The sequence below is a fragment of the Lathamus discolor genome, chromosome 16 (genome assembly GCF_037157495.1).
Source record: "Lathamus discolor isolate bLatDis1 chromosome 16, bLatDis1.hap1, whole genome shotgun sequence".
NCBI lineage: Eukaryota > Metazoa > Chordata > Aves > Psittaciformes > Psittacidae > Lathamus > Lathamus discolor.
The window spans coordinates 8,016,043-8,038,655 of NC_088899.1; the positions used below are offsets into that span (position 1 = coordinate 8,016,043).

Genomic DNA, 22,613 nt, shown 5'->3' on the forward strand with positions numbered 1-22,613 from the left:
AGTCTTGTTTAGGACTGTTAACAAACGGACATACTAATGAAGTGTTAAAACCTTTATATGCATATTCAGTATCTGCCTATTCTCAATTAGAACACTGTAACGTCATGGACTGTTAATGTGGCAGGTATGCACTCACAATGTTTCAAAGAAACGTTTGGACTACAGAGCAAATAAGCACAAAAAGTATGTGTTTCACACTATAAATTAAAAAACTTGAGTTGGCACACCCCATTACACGAATGCATGTTGTAACTTGGATATGTGACATTTTTCACGTATCTAGGGATCAAATACTGAGTTTGAAGAGGCTTTTCCTTCTTTCAATACAGTTTTTGGGTGGGGAGCAAAAGGAAAAGCACTAATTTAATTTTAAAAAACAGCCACTACTGAATCAAAGAGCTCACTTCCCTCACTGCACTCAGGTCTGTACAGAGTTCCCTGAAGTGTTTATGTACTACATTTGTACATATGCTGCAAAACTTAGGCGTAATGGGATAAGTGAAGGAGGTGTCTCAGTCTTAAAGCTACATTCACTTCCTTACATGGATTAAGTCAGATTCTTAAAATAGTTGTATTTTAGCTCAATAAACCAGATCTATTTCCTAATCAGATGATGTAATACCTCAGATTCAACTCATTTAAAGCAAAAAAATCAAGATCTCTTTAAGAGCTGTAAGAATGACAAAAAGTACCAAAAGTAAAAGATCATGCTGACAAGCAATCAAAATCACGTAGAGTAGGGAGGAGAAAAGCTTCTCTAAGCAAGCATCAGTTTAAATAGGCACAAACCCAGCTTTTTTGAGACATTAAAAGTAATTCCCACCAATAACATATTAACTCCACCCCAGGTTCAAAGACTTTCAAGTTTTTCTGATTGTTATGACCTGAATAACACTGCATAGACTGAGAAATCACATGAATAAGCATCTTGCTTTTCTTTTCAATACTCAAATACAGAAAAAGCACAGGCTGAGAAAAACAATTACCACAGAACATTACCAAAACCCAACATTTTATGCAACAGTACTCACTCTGTTAAAACGTTTGGCTTGAAACAAATGCCCATTCACTCGGTACAGCTTCCTCCATCTTCTGGCTCCACGGCGGTAGATTGACTCTAAGAAAGAGATTAAAAAGGTGTAAAGCAGCAGCATGGTGGCACAGGAATACCAGACACACTACATTAAGCAAGTTGTGACTTAAACCAATCTTGCTTTTCCAAAAATCAACGCACAGCTAAAATCTCTGCTGCCTTGTTTTTAATACGTAAAGGCAGTCGTAACTGACAGCTCCTGCAGGATGTGCCTTCCCCTCTGCCTCTCCCTTTTCTCCTATCAGTGTCTCTTTTCCATCACATGATCATAATCTTGTTACCATTTCTTGGCTGCTCACTCTGCAAGCTCAGGTGAGAGGGACACAAAAGTGCTAAATAAACCACCTCCTCTGGTACAACCACGATACTGATCTCACCTTCACATAAAGGTTTGATGCTAATAATGCTTTAGATGTGTAATATTAAAGACGTTACAAGCTTTGAGAGTTACATTATTTGACCTCATTTTTAAGTTGCAATTAAATGTTGTCCAAAATATTTCTCTGGTTATGGAAACAGTTCAAATGCAGGTCTGCAATTATTTCTAATCTATTCTAAACATAACAACAAGAAATCATGTAATCTGTTTAAGCCAGACTTTTCAAGAGGCCCCAACGTGAGAGTACCTGGCACCTACTTCAAACTACTGTTGTTTTTATATCCATATGTGCGATTTCTGTGCGACTGGGTATCCAGAGAATTCGATATTTAATATTAAGTGTTGTAAAATGTGCTGTGTGACACCAGTTCTATACAGAGCTGCTATAAGGGTGACACAGCCAACCCCTGCCACATAAGCAGGACCATGAGCTTTCCACAGCTGGTGGTACGAGTGGGCACTGGGTGGACTGAGGAGTCGAGGGGGAAAGAGGGGGAGAGTTTAGCAGAAAATTCAGCAGTGTTAAAACTAATAACATATTCCTATTTTTAAGCTGCTTAAAAATAGTTTTTAAATTGTCAGATTTTCATTACCTAATAATCAGTTCTAGTTACACCTATAAGGAGATTCCATTTTAGGGGTTCTCCCAGTCTGACACATCCCCTTAAACATTTCCAGGAAAATTATTTTACTGTGTTTTTATGGGTGCTAGAATATGCTCTTACTTGAAAACAGAAATGTGAAAATCTAGAACCCCCACTTTGATACCATTATTTTGAAATAACATGGTGAACAAGATTATCCAGTACAAAGTTTTAACTGCATGCCTTTTTAAAAACACATTCTTTATGCGAGTTATAAAGCAACACAGTTGGCAGCTTGTACAAAACATATTTCATCTACTTTCAATGGAAAAATTGGTAAGTATAGCCATTTTACAGGGAGAACTAAACAGCATAGGAAGTATAAATAACTGAGAAGACAACAGTAAACCACAATTATGATACCTAACAACTTCTGAAAGACTGCCGGCCATAGGAGGGGCAAAGGCAGTCACTAGAATAGAGGTATATGGCTTAGTGTCTTTGATGCAAACATTCCCCAAAACCTCCAAATACAAACTTTAAAGCAAAAAAAACCCTAATTTTCCTGAGCACAGACAATTTAAATGAGAATCTAGAGAAACTATTGCAAAGTTTCTGCCTAAAACTATGCTCAAACACAGACATCAGTGAAAGACTGTTCCACTGTTTGTAGGATGACTTTTCATCAAGGAGGGAAAAAACCTTCACAAGGATTTTTTCCAAAATAGCTAATTGATTCATTAGACAAAGCACCATATGGAGGCAACCTACTACATCTGTGTGCTGAACATGAGCTTATCACTGAGATGAGGAATATTAAGTGAATGGTAAGTTACCGAGCAGCTTGTGCTGATGAAGTCTGTAAATAAAGGAGCAAGTCACTTCCCTAATTAATAATAAATAATAAAAATCACGGTCAGGGTTTATCTCATATTTGTGAGGCAACAACCTAACAAAACCTGAACTAATAGTGCATAGCTTCAAAAGGTTGGAAGAAATTTACAATTTATTGCTGTAACTGCCCCTGACACAGCGCAGGGTCTAAGTGAAGTCAGTTCCTAAGCCCTGACTCTAAAAGTGCACAAGGTAAAAAAAAAAGAAATATAAAGAGAAAACAGTGATCGCTGTAAGGCGCACCTGTATATCACAAGTTCTACTGGTATCATTACACACCAAGATTAAATTTATTATGACAATAATGTTCTTGGTATCACAAAAGCTTGAGTATTTAATTACTGTGTTTAATGAAAGGGCTACTTTTTCGTTTATTTTACAGTGCACATCTATTAACTCTTTATGGACTTGAAATCAGCTGCTTGGAAGCTGCAGGAGATATCATAGCCTTAATCAAAATAAACCTTTCCTCTCTCCGACATTAAATCAAGTGTTTGGGATGAAAAAACGTCGTTTCTTTGAATATTCATTTTATATGTGAACAAGCTTAGGGGAAAATTCAAACAATATTTTAAGCTGCTAACAAGGATAACAAATTTTTATTGAGTAACACAAATACGCATTCTAATTAAAATGAATGCACTGAACTTCACCTACTTCCAGGACTGGAATATTGGAGGGAAATAAAGAGACTGTTTTTAGGTATGATTACAAGGTAAATAAAAATACTCAAAGCAAAACAAAATTAACCAGCTGTCTCCACGTAAAAAGCCGTGTGAAACAACTGGCTCTTGCTGCTGTGCAATTCTTCCCTCTGTTGTCAAGCTGTGCATCCATATCACTAACAGTAATGAACCTTATAAATATACTTCATATTGGGTTTTTTTTTTTTAATACAAAAAAGGGTTTTTTTTTCCATCTTTAAAAAAATACTGTAGAAAAAACATCATGGGAAAATTACACAAAAATATTTAAGTGAGGCTACAAATGGATGAGCAGTTTGTCCATTGCTCTGTGTTCGTTCCAAATTAACTCATCTACAGAAGATACTCCCTCAATTCAATAGTGACCTCTGCAGAACTTCGCAGGAAGGATGTGAACCTTGCCTTTGAAAATGTAACTTAATAAAGCAGGCAGAAACAGAAGAAGGCACAGACATTTTTCAACCGACAGTGTCCTTCCCCAGCACTGGAGAAAAACAGTTTAGAAGACTGGCCCAACCTGCCCCCAGGCCCAAAATATTTTTCTCCTTCAGCAAGTTTATAAATGCTTGTATCTCCCAGAATATGTAACAGAAATAATGTGTCATGCAAAGACTGTGGTTCACACCAATGAATGTCAGCAAGATGCCCGCCAAACAATTATGTCCTCTGCATCTGAATTTACAAATTCCAAAGTCTGCTTTTACGTGATCAAACTATAATGAAATCTTTTACTATACTAAGTACAGCTATTAATTGCTATTGTTGCACATCACTTCTCAGAGACTAATGCAACTTGTTTACAGGCCAATTACATTGCCTGCCAGCTGCACAGTATGAGAATGCCCAGGTTTTGTTTTGTTCTTTTAATGTTTTGCTGAGCATACAAGTGAGCATTCTTCCAGAACCAACTCACAAATTACAAGTAGGAAATTGATATTAGTATTTTAGATAGAATCTGAATTAGATTAAAATATAAAATAAAAATAGTTACAAATAAAGACAGAATAAATTTTGTGCAAGTCAATTCAAAAGAACTTCAATAGTATGTTGTTTCACATATTTGTTATTTAATATGTTCCAAATAGTTAAATTGAAATAATAGAAGTACTGTTTTCTGAAGCATCTAACATACAGATCTTGTACAGGATGTTAATCTGTCCTCTTTATTAAGAAATAGCTGCTATGTACCAGTGCCATCCCTTTTCAGATGTTAGGAAAGCGTATCCTTAACAATAAATATATTAAAGTGCTTTCACCTCTTTCATTTATTAAAAGGGTCAAAAGTTAGCTTTTTTTTAATTGAATTTAAAACTGATCAGCAATTGGGAAACCATACCTCTATTCTTCTTTTCTTTTGCAAGACACTATATTTAACTACCAAGTCAGATCAACCTTCATGAAAACAAGATCAAGCACAATTAAAACAGCAATAATAACAAACGAAGTTCACTACATACAGCATCAGCAGGTAACTAACAAGGAAATAAAGCTGTATCTCATAGAACTGTAATATCCACTCAGCGTTTACTGTGACACAGCTAAAAAACACTGTTTAAATATCCTATTTCCCCACTGACTTTGAAGAGGGTCAACCAACTTCCACTTCAGGACTACAAGGTGGGAAACCTGTCCTTCATACACACTGTTTTCTCATACATCATCTCTTGGTTGCTCATATTCGTATCCTTCTGTTCAAATGGCTCCATGCCACTGCAAGGTGATGAAGGCGATGTTACCAAGATGGATAAATCTGGTATTAAACTAGGATATTAACAGGAATCTCCCAGTCACCTGGTGGAGAAATTGCAGCAAGTCTGGTTGATCCACTTCCACACTGAATTCTAGAACATGAACTGTGAAGTCATAAAACAGTTCAGGTTAGAAGGGACCTTAAAGATCATCTAGTTCCCACCCCAAGTCAAGACAATCACAGAATTTGAAGTTATTTACTTGTGAGACTAAAACATTTAACTGATCACTAAAAATTGTTAAGAACATAAATCAGTGACTAACAGCCCAGAGTTTACTCAGATTATTACCTAGTCAAACAACAAATTTCCCTCCAGTATTCCAGTCCTGGAAGTAGGTGAAGTTCAGTGCATTCATTTTAATTAGAATACATATTTGTGCTACTCGATAAAAATTTGTTATCCTTGTTAGCAGCTTAAAATACTGTTTGAATTTTCCCCTAAGCTTGTTCACAAATAAAATGAATATTCAAAGAAAAGACATCTTTTTTCATCCCAAACACTTGATTTAATGTCAGAGTCGATAGTTGATAGTTGTCAATTAGTTGACAGTTGTTTGCCCAAGGGTTTATTTGTCTTAAATCCAAAAGTTACAACAACCTGTTGACCTGTATCAGGGTCTACAGAAGTTTGTAGCATATGCTTTGGAACTTAAATTTTAATTTTGTTTGGAAAGAGGGTAATTATTTTGGAACTAATCACCAAAACATTATAGAATTGCAGGACAAAAATAAGAGAATTGAGTATTATTTTACTACCATTATTTAAAAAAACCTTCTTAATCAACCCCCCCAAGAATCTAAGATGGCAGATATATAGGGAAAAAAAAGTATAGTTTCAAATATTTTTCAAGTGGCTGAAGGTATTGACATGGTTTAGTGGTGGATTTGGCAGTCCTCAGCTAACGGTTGGACTTGACAATCTTCAGGGTCTTTTCCAAGCTAGTTGATTCTCTGATTCTGTAGCATCCAAAACACATTTCATTACTTCATGAGCTTTTTTCTTACTACTTGCTGAAGAAAGAACCCAACACATTTTCTGTGCAAGGGTCATGGCTTTTCTATAAAGATCCTAACTTTGCAGCCCAGATCAGAATTCTTTTGGCTTTTTTTTTTTTTTACCTGAAATTTACCATACATATTTGAAAATAAGATCACAAAGAACAGTGTTACTCGAGAAATCCTATCTAAATCCAGTTACTGGATGCTACAAGCTGCTGTACATCCTCCACAGCACCTCTTGTGTGTGTTATTGCAAGGCTGTCCCAACCACAGGATAAAACTATGCTGTGTTTGTTGCTCTAATTTGAAAGAAAATGTTGTGAAAAGGGACTGGAGACAATTGGTGGTGGATCTACACACTTCTGAAAGTGATGAACGTTTTTGTTTAGGAACGAAAAGAGTTCAGATTTTCCCCTTCTCTAACTACACAATATTAAGCTTTACAGCCTTTCATGATGTGTAGCTGACTCCTCTTTACGAAACCACAGTGCAATACAAACCCAAGCTTGCATTGCTTTGTTAATAGAAATCCAAACATCTTCTTTTGATGACTGCATTATATATTCTCCCAAAATAAAAATAACTTTCATTAAAAGATTTACTACAATGAAAAACTCATTTAATGTTCTATTGGTATGAATTAAGATCTGCACTAAGAAGTTTTTAATCAAGCTGAAAGAGTACTGAACCAGTAATTATTCAAATAATTTCTTTCTTTAATTTACCTTAGTACTGAAGTAGATCGAAATGAAGTTCTGAATATTTAAACAATCTGTAGCAAAATACCTTCAGCAGGAGATGAAACATTTCTTTAGTATTAAACTCCATTTACGCAGCAGAGACCCCTGCAGCAGCACTAACTCTCCAGATTTGTCACTCTCCAGTTTTAACACATCTGTATCTCATTCTGCTTTGTTTTAGGAGCAAAGTAAACTGAAATGAAGTGCAATGTCCATTCTCATTATGTCCCAGTTTGAGTTCTACAAGTTGTGCTCTATTTTCTACCATTCAATAAAACTAACCGAGGGAGTGTCCCACTTGTGCTTTTACTCCTTTTAAGCTTTCTCATATGCTATATATAGTAATTATACATTTCACAAGTATAACATAGGAAGTAGAGTTTGCAACAATATAAAGTATCACTAAACTGGACATTATTTAGTGAGAGTAGTCGAGTTAAAAAAAAAAAACAAACTTATTAGTTTCAGGAGTTACTCAAACCTCTTATATTCCAGATTTAGTGATTATACACTAATTCTGATAGCAAACTGTGTAAATCTTCCAGCTTAGTTAATATTTTAATGATGGAGAGAATTTTTGTTTCCCAAGAGAGCAACCTTCCATCTTAGAGCATCATCTGTTTATGATACAGACTTGTACCTGCCCTTTCATCTGGTCTGTTGATGGAAAGCTATAGTGTTTAATGTGTTAAAGAAAGCACGGTTAAATCTTCCAAATCAACAATGGTATTTGCCTTTTAGCTTTTGGAAGGGGGCTTTCAATTCATTCTAGAGGAAAGGAAGATAATTATAACAAAACTGAAAAGTTTACACACTGCTTCCCACCTAAACCCCTTCAGATTTCCACCATGCTCTCCACTATCTGTGTGCAAGATCTGCCATGTAAAATTATTTGACAATAGCTATTTTTTCTAAGAAGGTGAAAGTTACACTGAGATAGCTTGTGTCACTGTTGTTAGAAATAACAACTGCACCTTAAAATTAATGGATCAGTTCCAATCCCAGATCTATTGCTTCAAGCCCTACAATATCAATTTTATCACTGCTTGCCTGAGGTTTTCCTTTCCTTGCAACCCCCGTGGGTAAGAGCAGTTTTAATCAAAGTTGGAAATCTATAGAATAGAGAGTCCTGTGCCAGTCACAGGGCATCTGTGTACCCGTTTTACCTAAATTATTGGAAGAGGCATATAGCAGCACTGTTATTATTACAAGAAGCATGTTTTTGTAAAAGTAAAGAGGACCAAACTAAAGTTCTGCCTTCAAATAGTTTCTGGTTTCCTTTTAAATACCTCCCCAGATAATAATTCAAGGACAAGCAGTTAGAGATGCAGAAGTATTAGTAATGAAACTTCAGAATTACAGATGAGGTGCTTCCTGGTTAATACTAAGAATATCAGGTTTTGTTTTTCCCATTACCCAAATCACTACCTTCCCCCTATGGTTTGAGGGCAGAACTGCACAGTCTGTTCAACACAACTTTTGCACTGACAGTGATGACTGGGACTCTCACATGCCTCTTCTGAAAACCTCCTTTTCAGTACACCTGAAGTTAGCTGCTTTTTGCCTTTTCACTTCAGGAGATCTATTTACCAGCAAGTCAGCAGCGGCTAGCCAGCTGCTATCACTACTTAGTCTTACAAGCCTTCATTCACTTCTGAAGTTGTCTCCATTTCAAATTAGCAGCACCTGAAATCTCCCACAAAATCTGGTTTCTCACATAGCAACTCAAAAATCCAAGAGATAAATGCTGAAGATGCATTTTCTGCCCTGCAGGCCTCTATTGCTATTTCTGTGCCTCAGTTAAATATTAAAAACCTTAACTTGCATAAAGCAACTCGGATTAAAAGGTATTATACGAAAACCCAAGTATAATATATAATTAACCTTGAACATATAATTTAAGAGGTTACACATTAAACAGCTCTTCCAAGCTACTGAAGCAGGCAGAGGTTTAACAGGCTCACAGATTGTCCACTAACTCCAACCAATAACACAAAAAAGCTTCAGCACCTTCTTGCAAATTTAAGTTACCCCAAAAGCTTGCGCATCAAATGAGGATTTACCAACTTAGAGACGTATGTGGAGAGGAAGTATGACATAGCACCAGGGGATGGAGCTAGACACTGCATTCAAGAGAAGTTTGCTAAACCCAGGTGGCATCTTTCCTGCATGATTATACTACATTCTGACCAACAGCTAATGGAGGGGTGTGGAAAAACCACCTCCAAACAACACAGGCTATTTGTTATGACACCTTAAAAACTCATCCAAGCATTCCTTATTCCGCTGTATTTTTTAGTTTATAGTTTACAAATTGTTACACAGATATCTGCTAGGACATCCAGTATCCAGTAAGAGCAGATACCAAACCCCACAGCCAGGTGCATGCTTCGTAATTTCATGCCTCAATTATCAAAAAGGAAGCCCAGCACTTTATTTTTCACTGAATGTTTCATAGCTAAGAAAAATGTTGACATTATTGCAGCATTTTAAAAACAATTATAAACAGAACAGACCTTTAGTTACAATTCTGGTTTCAGTAACTTGCACCGTCTCATAATCTGTATGTCTTTTTTTCACATATGCCACGCGTGAAGAAACATGATCCACAGTTAAGACAGAGGAAGATATTTCAGGTACTCTTAAGAAACTATGACACAGCTATTTTCAGTTCCTGAGCAACAATATATCTTAAACAGAAGAATTTTCCCCCTCTGTCAGTTCAATTACTAGAAACCAGGAGAGGGTTACTACCAGTTTCCAAATTGCCTAATTATCCAGTGCAATCCAATCTATGTCTGCAGAATAGTCTCTATGGTCGCAATAGTTCCTTTCTTCATTGGGGGATGAAATTGGTTCACGTGCTCTGAATAACCTAATCACTGCTGCCAATACAGTAACAAACTAAGGGGGAAGAAAACCTGCCCTATGAGCTAGAAAAATATTTACAGACCACCACTGTTGTAGCAAGAAGCCTTCTGGAGCTATTTTAGAGAATCAGGTAGAACATAAAGCAAAATCAAGCGCCTATACCTAGAGTAAAACTGCTCACAACAATAATTAGGTTACTAAGATACCTTTGCTCAACCCTATGATGAAATTTTTAAGAAAGATGGCTTGGGGAAAAATGAAGCCCCAAACACCTAATGCTGAAACACTGGACAGATAAACAAAGAGTATAAGAGACATTTACAACACAGTGCAATCATTATAAAAAAAAATAAGGCAGCAAATCAGCCAGAAATTAGACTAAAAAAAATTACTGTCATACTAATGCCATAAGTACTTATACATTAAAAACATTCAGTGAAATTAAAGATTTCCTAGTCTTCATTTTTTTATTTAATGAAGGAGATAGCAAAAACAACCCTAGAATTTCTTAGCACTAGCTACCCACATGCAAGACGAATTTTAACATTAAATACAGACACCTATTTGTTCTGATATAAAAATGAAGAAGTGTACTAGCATAGTTCCTAGTACTGTCAGAATAAACTAAGTAAATCCGAATTCAAAACAAGTATTTCAGAATTAACACACATCTATCTCAGACAATCCACTAAACACAATTCGACAAAAGGCCCTGGAAAATGATGCTGCTAAAACGTTATACTTTACATCAGCAATCTTACAATAAACAGGCCCTGCACACATACCATCAGGGGTTTTTGGATACATTTCTTCCCTTAATTTTCAATATTAGCAGCAGCAGCAGCATCACTCACTCTTCTGCTCTTTTCCTCCTAAAATACATCCCCCAAGAGTCCTTTCAATGCAATTTTATCAGCATTTCTGAGCGGTCTCTCAGCCACATCCCTACGCACGAGAGGCAGCAGGAATCTCTGCATTTGTAACAATCTATGGCTGCAAAGGAGGGTGGTTGGCAAAGCAACTGTATCATAACCAGAATGCCGAGTTCTATTATCTACTGCACCACACGTACACACACACTGCATCAATGGCCTCGATTCATAGCAGCAATCACGATGACACGTAAAATCTATAGAAAAAGCATGCATTACTCACTGGGGTTTATTCTTTAGCTTCTTCAGCATGTAATTCTTTACGCTTTACAACGTAGTAGGTATGAAATGAAACATTTTCCCCCTTTATTTCACGGATGCCTCTGTTTGAATACCATTAGATACCAAGGACAATAGGCAGGATCAGCTCCAACATTAAGAGCAAATATTTAATGGAAGACTGGTTACCCCCGTCTCTCCCTTTCACATCTCTGCCTCATGTATCCAGGCACGGGTGGTACTGGCTCCCTTGAGAGGCTGTAGCTAGCAGCTGAGGCACAAACTAAAACATGGCATGGATGTCAAGGAGCTGATGTCACAAAACCAAGTATTTCTCTGCGAAAACCAGCAATTTCATTAGGGAAGTCCTCCAAATCAGTCGGAATTTTTCAGCTGAACATGCTTCATTATACAATGCACTGCAGCAGCAGGAGTGATAAATCAGAGCAAGATTTGTCAGCGTAAATAAGCTGAGACTACAATAACTAAGTTCTGAACTGCCAATCAGATCCCGTGCTTTGTATCAGGCTATCAGGAAGGCATCGCTTATGAGCATGGAAAGGAAATAAAAACCTAAACAATTCTAAAAGCCTTAGTATCAATCCCAAAAGAACAGCTAATCTACTAAAAAAGTTAATTTTTTTTTAAATGCAAAAGACTGTCCTAGAACTCTGCCATCTTTATCACAACACACTGTGATCAAGTGCCACCTCCAGTCCAGCAGATGCTAGAAATACCCAGGAGAGGTCACATTCAGTGTCTGGGGAGATATGCAAGATAGTTAAGAAATCCTGCCACCTCACCCACTGCCACCTGCACCTGCAGGGATGGGTTAAGTGGGTGGCTGAAGGGAAAAGGTACTGTTTCTACAACAGACACCATACCTTTAGACGGGGAGCTAGGTCTGGCATGAAAAAATAAAAAAGAAAAAGAAAAAGGTGCCAAAATTCAGGAGCAAAAGAACACAGAGACAACACGGATTCATATACTGGAGACTCCAAATTCAATCTTGCAAACAGCATCACATTGATATGAGTTCTTCAAGCACAAAAAGAACTTTCCTTAAGGCATTCAAATATAATTGCAATATTAGTCTCTTGGATTAATTCCGTTAATGGATTACATGCATTTATTTCAAATTTTGCTGGCTGGTACAATCTCAAAACCACAACCATTTCACAAAAGCCCAGGCCAGCTAGCAACTGTATAATTAGATTTCAACATAGATGTGGAACAGTCTGTATGTATTTCTGCACTCTTCTTCCAAAGCATTGTTGTTCTGAAGGAACTGGAAAGAAAACCCCACAATTCTACAGAAGTTCACCACAAAATACATTTGTAACTCAGAAGATCACATACTATTTGAAATAATCACTCCATGACCTAATAAGAACAAGTGATATATTGCAAGCAAAATTGTTTATCAATTGAATACGATTGTTGAAGAATCCCATTTCAAACTGGCTGCAGTTCCATTACAAACTGGAAGTCCACATTTCGAGACTGCTAATTTGAGTAGAAGGCCATTTTGGGCAGAGCAACTAGTTAATTGCATATCTGTCTCTGGAAATTACCCAAGGCAAACTCAACAGCTCCTTTACACGTAAACACGATGCTGTAGAAAGGAACATATGGAACATTCTAATTTTTTAAGAGGATTTCCTATGAACTTAACTATGATGATAAAGCCTCATAAAAAAATAAATTGAAACATACCAAATATTTTCTGAACAAATGACACTATTTTAGTTCTGTCAAAATAAATAATGCTTTAAATGAACTGTATCACCAACCTCAATAACATTTCCACACAGCCTGAAAGCAATGCAGATGTTTGTTGTACGCCTCTAGCTAACAAGCAATACCACTGCATGCATCAGTTTATGCTAAATTAGCATCAATACAATTTAACAGGCCTGTTGTAAACCAATTTGAAAATAGTTACAAGTAGGCCACACCACCAGATTTCCATGCAGGCCCCGTGGACGCAGCGGCAATGTGCACTGAATTTATTCATTAAGTTATGAGAAACCTGACCACAAATCATTCACCAAGCACATCCTACAAAACAAGCCTTTTAAGCCACCAAAGTATGATTCAACATGACCTGTAAAACCACACAGGGAGAAATACCCCACAGACAGAAAAACCAGGTCACCTGAGCCACACTAACCTGTGTGGATCTGTAGTTCATCTTGTGGCTTTAAATAACTAACACACCAACAAATTAACAAACTTTTGTACTAAAACATCTACACTTTTAATGAGATCACTAAACTGCAGTGAACTTTATTATGCCACATAACTTGCACAGATACCCTTTGGAGCAACAGTCTTATCTCCTCCACTTAGCTTACATTTCTTGACAATATTTCACATTAGTTTGTTCTGTGTTGTCACAAATAAGTCTATTTGGGACTAGCACCAGTCTAGGTTTGTACAACACAAGCATTTCCTCCTTCCCCTTTAAACAGCTACAGGAACAGAAGCAAAGATAGGGGCAGCTGCTTCTTCCAAGTTCTTTGACTGGGAAAACAGAGCCCAGATGAGTTCAGTCACTACAGTTTTCAGCCAACAAATTAGAAGAAAACAGAATACATTTTGGCATGTTGTGGAACAGCCCCAAATATTACAGTGATGGCAGACTTAGTTGCCCCATTTTTAGTAGCAGAATTAAGGAGCAGGGGCACCCCAAAGTGAAATAAATTCACTGCAAGACAGCTGTTTCACAGAAAACAACCTGAAGACTTATGATGGGAGTATTAACACTTCCATTGAGCTTTGGCATCAAAGTCTGCCCTGGAAGAGCATGACAAGCATTCTAAGGCTAGCTAATCCCCTAAATTCAGCACTGTAATTCTCATAAAAGTCAAAAGTACACAAGACACTGAACTACTCAAGCATCCCAAAACATCATCACCAAAATAGGATCCATATCAATCATGAACACTTCCTCTGGAGATTTATCTACTTTTCACAGGATTTTTTTAGCGATTAATAAACTTTTCATTAAAAAGGCTGTATCTCTCTCCTCAATACACATTTATTTTCCCTGCAAGAAATCAAAAGAAGCACAAAAGAAAAGGACCACATTCAAATGTGCACCTAAATTCCTGATGTCTCTCTTCCCAAAACACAAGCTACTGGAAACCAGTATTAAATCTCAGAAACATTAAACCAGCACTATAATGATGAGAAAACAATAATTTTACATTGTATTAAGAAACCACAAAAAAGATGTAACAGTAAATTACAAAAACTTTTGAATACATTTCTTTGTATAACTGAAAAATATTAAACTAAAACTTGGTAACATTTTAGCACTCACTGTCTTCTCCTGGACAAGGCATGCCAGGTTTCTCTGGAATACTTGGGAAAACTGAAACAAAAAAAATTAGATTTTTTTAGTTAACATATTTTCAGCAATGCTTCTTCCTTGATTCTTAAATATATTTACACAAAGACAGTTTCTGGAAGCCTTTAAACAATTCTGCATGAGAAATAACATAACCAAAATTTGGCTCCATACTGGCAAGATCTTGTGCTTGACTACAGCATTACCAAACCTGTGCAGTTTAGAACCCCAGCCTGCCTCAAAGTCTACTGAATAGTTTCAGCTTGGGCTCAACACCCAAAAGAACACTCTTCTTACAACATTAAATTCCAGTGCACCAGCTACATTAAGAATGTATCCAACAGGCAAGAGCTGTCCAATGTCATATTGGAGAAGCATTTGTAATTACCAACAAACGCATACAGGTTCTCGAACTGTTCAATACTTGCCATGAATAATGAGCCCTTCATCTCTGTTCTGACAATACAAACGGAATGCTTCTTCTAGCTCCATCTGAGATGAGATGGTACATGGGTCACCTGGAAAAAAAAAAAAGCAACACAAGCAAACTTATGACTGAAGAATTAAGTAGAGAATTTCAGTATTTCAGTTAGTAAGAAACACATCAGCCTCCAGGACTGCTCTTCTAGCAATCATTTGATATAAAGCTGGTATTTTGATCAAAGCCAAAATATATCCACACTGGGTTTTTTTTCCCCTTTTACTTTTATGGAAACTGTGTAGCTAGAAATATACTGTGTTGATCTGCAAGGGGACAACAAAACAGAAAAGTGAATACACAGAGATTCTAGTTGAGCCACTTGCCAGACTGACAGAAAGCTATCTACAATTAAGAAGTATCAAAAATATAGGATACTGGTGAAAGTTATGGATGGGACACAAACATGCCAACATTTATACAGAGACATAATTACTCTTAAATCACATATTACCAAAACCTATATGTCAGAAGATGACCTTTTCAAGGTATAACTCCTGATCAGTTTAAGTGAGGGCATCTGAACTGGAAGATAATACCTCTCTGGTAGGCATAAATACTGTTTTAACAGCCCATGATAAGACTCTAGATCAGCGGTCTCCAAACTTTTTTGGCAGCACACCCCACCAGTAAATTTTTAGAGCACAAATCCTTACTACGCAAATTATGTGCATTATAAAAAATACACATATACAGGAATCTTTAAAGGAATAAATATTCAAAATTATTTTTCAATGGCACAAAGATGTACCTCAAAATATTAAATATAAAAATATTTTAAAAGCTATGTGATTAAACTTGCTTCATAACTTTTGACAATCTAGGTTCAACATTTTGATGTAATGAGTCAAAGGTCTAGTTCTAAGCTCAGGTTATTTCAATTTTAATGGTGTCATAGCTAAAGAAAAAAAGATGCCATAAAGATACATAGACCTGAATGGAAGAAGTGCATCATTGGCTGTGCTTACCAGATCCTAACACTCATTAGTCAATCCCAACCATCATTTACACAAGGACTTTGTTGGCATTCAGTGAGCAAATTTTCACCTTCACTGATATCAATCAGCTGCTCTTGCATTACCTGTTATCTCAACATACACTTAGTGTGATGATCATCATTAAAATAGTGGATGTAAATACATATTTCAAGTACTTTTCTTGATAACTTTGAATCCTCTTGATCGACTTCTTGCCACACCTGATTAGATGGCCATCGCTTTCCACCTGTCCTGTGGCTGGCAGAGTTCATGTTTCCAAGTAGGAAGGAGAAATGTCAGCTCCACCATTTTCCTGTTGTCTGCCTGTGCTCACATTAGTGTTACCTTGCAAGGGTTATTTTCGTTAAAACTAGGTAATTAACCCACAAATCCACTTAAGCAGACACATGTAAACTGCTGTACGTCACAATACACAGAAAGCGAGCAAATAAGCAAGGGGGTCACTCCAGATCCCAGCAGCTTTGTGCAACACCCACCCTTCCTGCAGCACACCCTGACCACCAAATGTGACTCATCAGCACCAAGTAAAGATAGGTATTTTTTTTTTTATTTTTTTTTATTATTTTTTTAAGGCAAATGCTGACAGGGTAAAATCAAAGTGTTGTGGCCAAGAATTTGAAGTTAGGAATTTTGAGGGGTACAGCATTAGGCTGATGAAAATCTGAAATTAAAACTCTGTGTTCAGTATAGAAGTCTGGAATAGTAGAATATTAAAGTTTTACATAGCCTTTACTTCTACAGAAGTGAATTCAAGTGCTCCTGTCATCATCCATGTTTTGAGGTTTGTTTCCCCAAACTCCCTACTTTGTAAGACATACACTGGTATTCAGAAATGAAAAGTAACTCCACAATATAAAACTTGTTTATACAAGTTTCCTCAATGCCCCTTCTTACTACCACAATGAACAATAAACTCAAGAATGCTTAAGTAGTATTTCAGTACAATACCTTCATCATCAATCCACTTGAGGGTAATTGGCTGTTCCTGCTGTAAATTACACATCTCATGTACTTCATCACAAAGTTCATCATAGCTCATTGATACGTCCAAGTTTGTTATCAGGATGTCCCTGCACAAGATGAAAACATAAGCTTTTATCAGAAAACATCTGCATTAGCCTGCATATCCCAGTAATTCCACCTATGGATGCCAAGCTGCAAAACCATGCTACAGAACCAGCATTCGTCATATGAAATGCAACACAGTACTGTCAAAGCAGGACAAAGATATAGAAAAATAAAATGCAAAAAAGATTTTGCAAAACAAAACCTGAGAATGCAAACTAGACCTTTCCTACTTTCAAAATATTTTTCAAATGACAGACTCAAGGAAACTGATTAAATAAGTGCAGGAAGAAAGAGGAGATGTATTTAAGTCATCTCCCTTACAAAGACAGGCTGAGAAAGTTGGGGCTATTCAGCCTGGAGAAAAGAAGCTACACAGAGACCTCAGAGCAGCTTCCAGTATCTGAAGGGTGCCTACAAGGATGCTGGAGAAAGCACATCAGGGACTTTAGCGAAGGGACAAGGGGTAATGGGTTCAAACTGAAACAAGAGAAGTTCAGGTTAGATATAAGGAAGAAGTTCTTTGCTGTGAGGGTGGCGCGATGCTGGCACAGGCTGTCCAAAGAAGTGGTAAACACTCCATCTCTGGCAGCGTTCAAAGCCAGGTTGGACAGAGCCTTGGGCAACATGATCTAGTGTGAGGTGTTCCTGACCATGCCAGGTAGGGGTGGAACTGGATGATATGAAGGTCCTTCTAAACCAAACCATTCTATGATTCTATCTCAGTGCTTTCAAAACCTTCTAGAGGATAATTAGGAAACAGTTTTGTAGTTAATAGCTGCTGGCATATGTAATTCTTCCCTTTAGTAGAATACAGAAAGTATCTCAGAAGTTCCCCAGCAAGACTGAGATAATTTTCCCATTTTCATACTGTGTGACAAGTGTCACACAGAATATGTGCTATATTGCATACTTTACCTACTTACATTTTTTAACCTGAAGCCTAAAGGTGCTACACTGAACTGAGGATCTTCAGCTCTACAACTCGCATTTTAAATGATATGCACAAAAACTCTGCATTTTGTCTTTCCTAAGAAAAATTATAAGAAACAAAGCTCTAACACAATCATTTAAGAACTGTACTGAGCTTCAAATTCAGATTAAAAGCACTTCTACCTTTTCAAGTATATCTTTAATCTATAATTTGAAAACTTCTCAAAGAACAGCAACTTAGTTCTGCATAATAATAATGGAAAAAGAAATATGTATGCTAACTGCCAACTTGTATATCCGCATTACTGGACAATAGTGAGAGCCGTCAGCTGAGGTTAAGCTTAAGACTATATCCCCATCAAAAGAGTCATATTTTAAGCACTTGTAAAAGTAAGAGATCAAAACAGTTCTCAAAGTAGTGTTTGAGACCAGGTGCAACGCCTCATGCCAACAGAAGGTCACTAACAACTGCAGCTCACTAATTCATACACTGCCACCTCAAACTAGTCATGAAACCAAGCAGCTATAGCTCTGTCATAGCTCTGGACAATCATGGTTTCTCAAGTACCTAAATACTACTCAAACACTAAAAATATGCAGTAAGACAGTATTCTACTATGCACACTACAAATAGCAATCAGCTTTTGCAAATGCAAACACTAATTATATTTATTCAAACTGCTGTCTCCATGTGCCTTTGAGATACACTGTGTTTAACCTTAATGCCTGTATAGTCACATCAGGCAGTCAGGGCACAGATAAATCAAAATCATTTGTTATTTAACACTACAGAATCTCACAGGACACTTTTTTTGTCAGTTATCTGAAACTAGATTCTACAGAGTAATCTGAAGAACTAATGACCATCAAGTTATGGACAAGCAGTTATAGCAGGAGATAAATTGTGTGAAATTGATTAAATGTGTCACCATTTAGAACCAAGGTAACAGAGCAAACCATACTGCATCACTACTCTATTTAAACAAAGTGATTTCCAGTAACCAGGTATAAATCAGATAAACTAAACTGAAATAATGAAGTGAGAATTACACAAGTTTACTTTCTTTTGCAATCTACTTAGCCAGTTATTTATACTATGCTATGTTAGGAACTCTGTCACACCCAGAAACATGAATACCTAAGATACTAGGACTCCAGATAGATTCAACATTCACATGGTTTAGAACTTCCTCATGCTTAAATTCTTACCCAGGATTTCAAAATCATATATTGTGCTATTACTTTAATATTTTAGCAGCTACCTGAATGAGCTTGTTCTTAATTCTGAAGCTGTCAAGCATCAATGATTTCCTGCAGTTTGTCAAATTTGTTCAAGAGATGAGTATAGTAATTTAATGGAGATATTAAGATAATCTGTTATACAGGCTAAAATACCAAAAATAATCAGCTCTTACTCACACAATTTGATCAGTAGAACAAAACCCAGAATTCAGTGAGTTGGAACTCTTGTTTTGTAAATTGCCATACTACAGACTTCACAGCTAATGGAAATTACTAAGCATAGAGTTGGAGGAGAAACTACAGTAGTAGTTTATTATAGAACATTATAATAATTGCACATGAATTCTAATAGCGACAAGTACTATCACCTTCTCCATTTCTGCACAGACAAGTTCTACAGAATGATAGAATGGTTTGAGCCGGAAAGGACCTTAAGATCACCTGGTTCTAACCCCCCCGACATGGGCAGGGACACCTCACACTAGACCATGTTGCTCTATCCAACCTGGCCTTGAACACTGCCAGAGATGGAGTATTTACCACTTCTTTGGACAGCCCATGCCAGCACCTCACCACCCTCAAGTAAAGAACTTCTTCCTTATATCTAACCTGAACTTCCCTTGTTTCAGTTTGAACCCATTACCCCTTGTCCCTTCACTAAAGTCCCTGATGAAGAGTCCTCTCTCCAGCATCCTTGTAGCCCCCTTCAGGTATTAGAAAGTGGCTCTGAGGTTTCCACACAGCTTCTCACCTCCAGGCTGAGAACCTGCCGCAACTTTGTCAGCCTGTCTTCATATGAGAGGTGCTCCAGTCCCTGATCATCCTCATGGCCTCTTCTGGACTTGCTCCAACAGCTCCATGTCCTTCTATGTTGAGGACACCAGAACTGCACACAGTGCGGCAAGTGGGGTCTCACAAGAGCAGAGGAGAGGGGGCAGGATCACCTCCTTTGACCTGCTAGTCACATTCCTTTGATGCGGCACAATATACAGTTGGCTTTCTGGGCTGTGACCTACTCTTTACACTTCAGAGCAACACTACCTGCCAGCAAGCTATCCCGAATTGTTTACACAAAGTTCTACTTGTGTTTATAGCACCTTCCCTTACAGGGCTCAGCCCCTAATGCTGTTTCAGTGAAGCATGCATGACCATGCACCTCAGAGAAGTGCATCACTTGAGTATTTAAAGTTCAGATGTTCTTTTCAACTGTATGACATGATCCAGAGGTGTAGGATAAAACTACAGAGCAGAAATTATTAGTAATGGTAAATATATGGTATGAGTCTTTCAGACAGAGTTCATAAGGCAGTTTACTTATGATCTAAGCAAAATTCCCTCATTCCTCATATTTAACTAAGTAACGCCAACAATAACGCCTTCTAAAATTTCTCCAAGACAAACAAAAAAGGACAAAACCAATGGCGCTCACTTATTATGTCAAGACTTACATTTCTCTCCACAAAGAAAAACCTAACTTTCCAAGACAGAAACTGCTGTAAGTTAAAATCATGTCAAAAATGCCCACTAGAACAGGACTCATACTAAACATCACATTTCATCCCAAGGAGTACAGTCAAACTGACAACTTTGAGTGGAAACCTATACTTCATTGTCTCCTGCTAATTTCAGCAGTGACTTTAAAGATTTATCATATCTTTATTATAAAGAAGATATGACAAAATATAGTAACTGCATCTAATGCAAGAAATGGGTCTATATGTGCCCATGATCATGAAACAGAAATCAATAATCCATCAACCCAGCATAACAATATGTCAGTTTCGCACATTTTCTCCCCTCCTTTGACAGCAGGATAAATAACCAACTCTCTTCCACAGTCAGCATGCTGCAGGAGGCTGCATGGTATTTTATTAGCCCAGAAGTTTACCCACCTGATATGACAAACTACAAAACCACCAATGCCCTGGTTACTGCATCACTAGATCAGACTACAAACTTCATACTTCAAAATTAGACAGGACACAATACAGAGGCGAGAGCATGATGACTTACCCGCTATAGTGTGTTTTCACTCTGATGAAGTCTTTGTTCAAATCAATTTTTGAGCCCATTCTGCTAGGCATGTCTGTATTTAGTGGTCTAAATGAAATTATACAGAAATACGTTCACTCAAGACATATAATTCATTTAATTCTGAAGCGAACGGCTTCACACGCAAAATGTGCGCTTCTTCTCCGGATGATTTTCAATCCATCTGCGCAGAAAGAAAACCAGAAGAGATGAATATACAGACAGTACTGAACAAATGAATTGTCAACTTTTATAAACACAAACAGCTCTACATAGAACGGTGAGAAACGAAAGGGAAATATACAAGACCACTGACCTGCACAGAAATTAAATCAGCTCAAAATATCCTGTACAGTTCAGTTTTACAGAAATAGCCCAAGCATTCAAGGATGGTGTTGTGTTTGTTTTTTTTTTTTTTATAAAACACCCAACAGTTCCCTCTTGGCTAAAAACACCCTGAAGAAACCTTTACTTATTCACCAACACAGCTTCTTGCTTTTTTCTTTCAGAGTAGAGTATGCTAGGGCAGAACAGTTCTTACATAAATAGAAAACTGCTATCAACTGATGTTGGTTACAAATCCACCCGAGAAAATCGGAACTCAAGGGACAATTTAAATTGCTTTTATGACTGAAGACTGACAAACGCCCTGCTTACTGAAAATTACCTCCACCTTCCCATATACACACAACACGCACACCCGGAGAGCGCCCCAGCCCCGCCGCCTGCGGAAGCGGAGCCACAGGTACCAGGAGACCGCAGAATTCCTCTTCCAGCCCCCTCCTCTCCCGCAGGATTCGAAGGAACCCCCCAGGCCCCCCCGCCCGACACCGGAGCCCCCTCAGCGCCCGCCGAGCCCGGCGGCGACAGGGACGGACCAGAACACGGGGAAGCGGCTTCAACCCCACAAGGCCGCTGGGGCCGCCCCTCCCCACCTGCTCCGGCCGGCAGCGGTGCCACGCCGCGGCGGGGCGGGATGCGCCGCCCGCGGTCTGAAGTTGCTCAAAGTCCCGCGAAGAAGTTCAGGCGCGGACCGCGGGTCCCCGCAGCGAGCGGCGGCGGCGCGCAGCAAGGAACGCGGTAACGGGGGAGAAGCCGCCGGCTCCCCCCGGCCGGCTCCCCTCAGCCACCGCCCGCCTCAACGCCCCGCTCGGCCCGGCGAGCCTAGCAACGGCGCCACCGCGCCGAACATGGCGGACTAAGAAGGTTAGCGTCCGCAGCCAATAGAACCACCCCTACACTACCTGTCAGCCAATAGCAAGCTCCAGCACACCTGAAGCCAATCCCCCAAAAGATCCCGCCCACTCACTACCAATCATAGGCCGGGAACTTTTACCTGTGGAGTA

At 38.2% G+C, this 22,613-nt stretch overlaps 1 protein-coding gene across 1 annotated transcript in view; it reads right to left on the bottom strand.

Annotated features, from left to right (window-relative positions):
- The window catches only part of PRKCZ (protein kinase C zeta), a 43,862-nt gene extending 21,332 nt beyond the window's left edge, over positions 1 to 22,530 (bottom strand). Inside the window, exons 1-6 of the mRNA XM_065696199.1 lie at positions 22,203 to 22,530; positions 21,250 to 21,451; positions 16,945 to 17,066; positions 14,949 to 15,038; positions 14,494 to 14,544; positions 1,032 to 1,117 (exon numbers count right to left, since the gene is read on the bottom strand). Of these exons, the coding sequence (XP_065552271.1) occupies positions 1,032 to 1,117; positions 14,494 to 14,544; positions 14,949 to 15,038; positions 16,945 to 17,066; positions 21,250 to 21,320 (420 nt within the window). The 5' untranslated portion in view covers positions 21,321 to 21,451; positions 22,203 to 22,530. The remainder of the gene's footprint in view (positions 1 to 1,031; positions 1,118 to 14,493; positions 14,545 to 14,948; positions 15,039 to 16,944; positions 17,067 to 21,249; positions 21,452 to 22,202) is intronic.
- Positions 22,531 to 22,613: the final 83 nt, after the last annotated feature.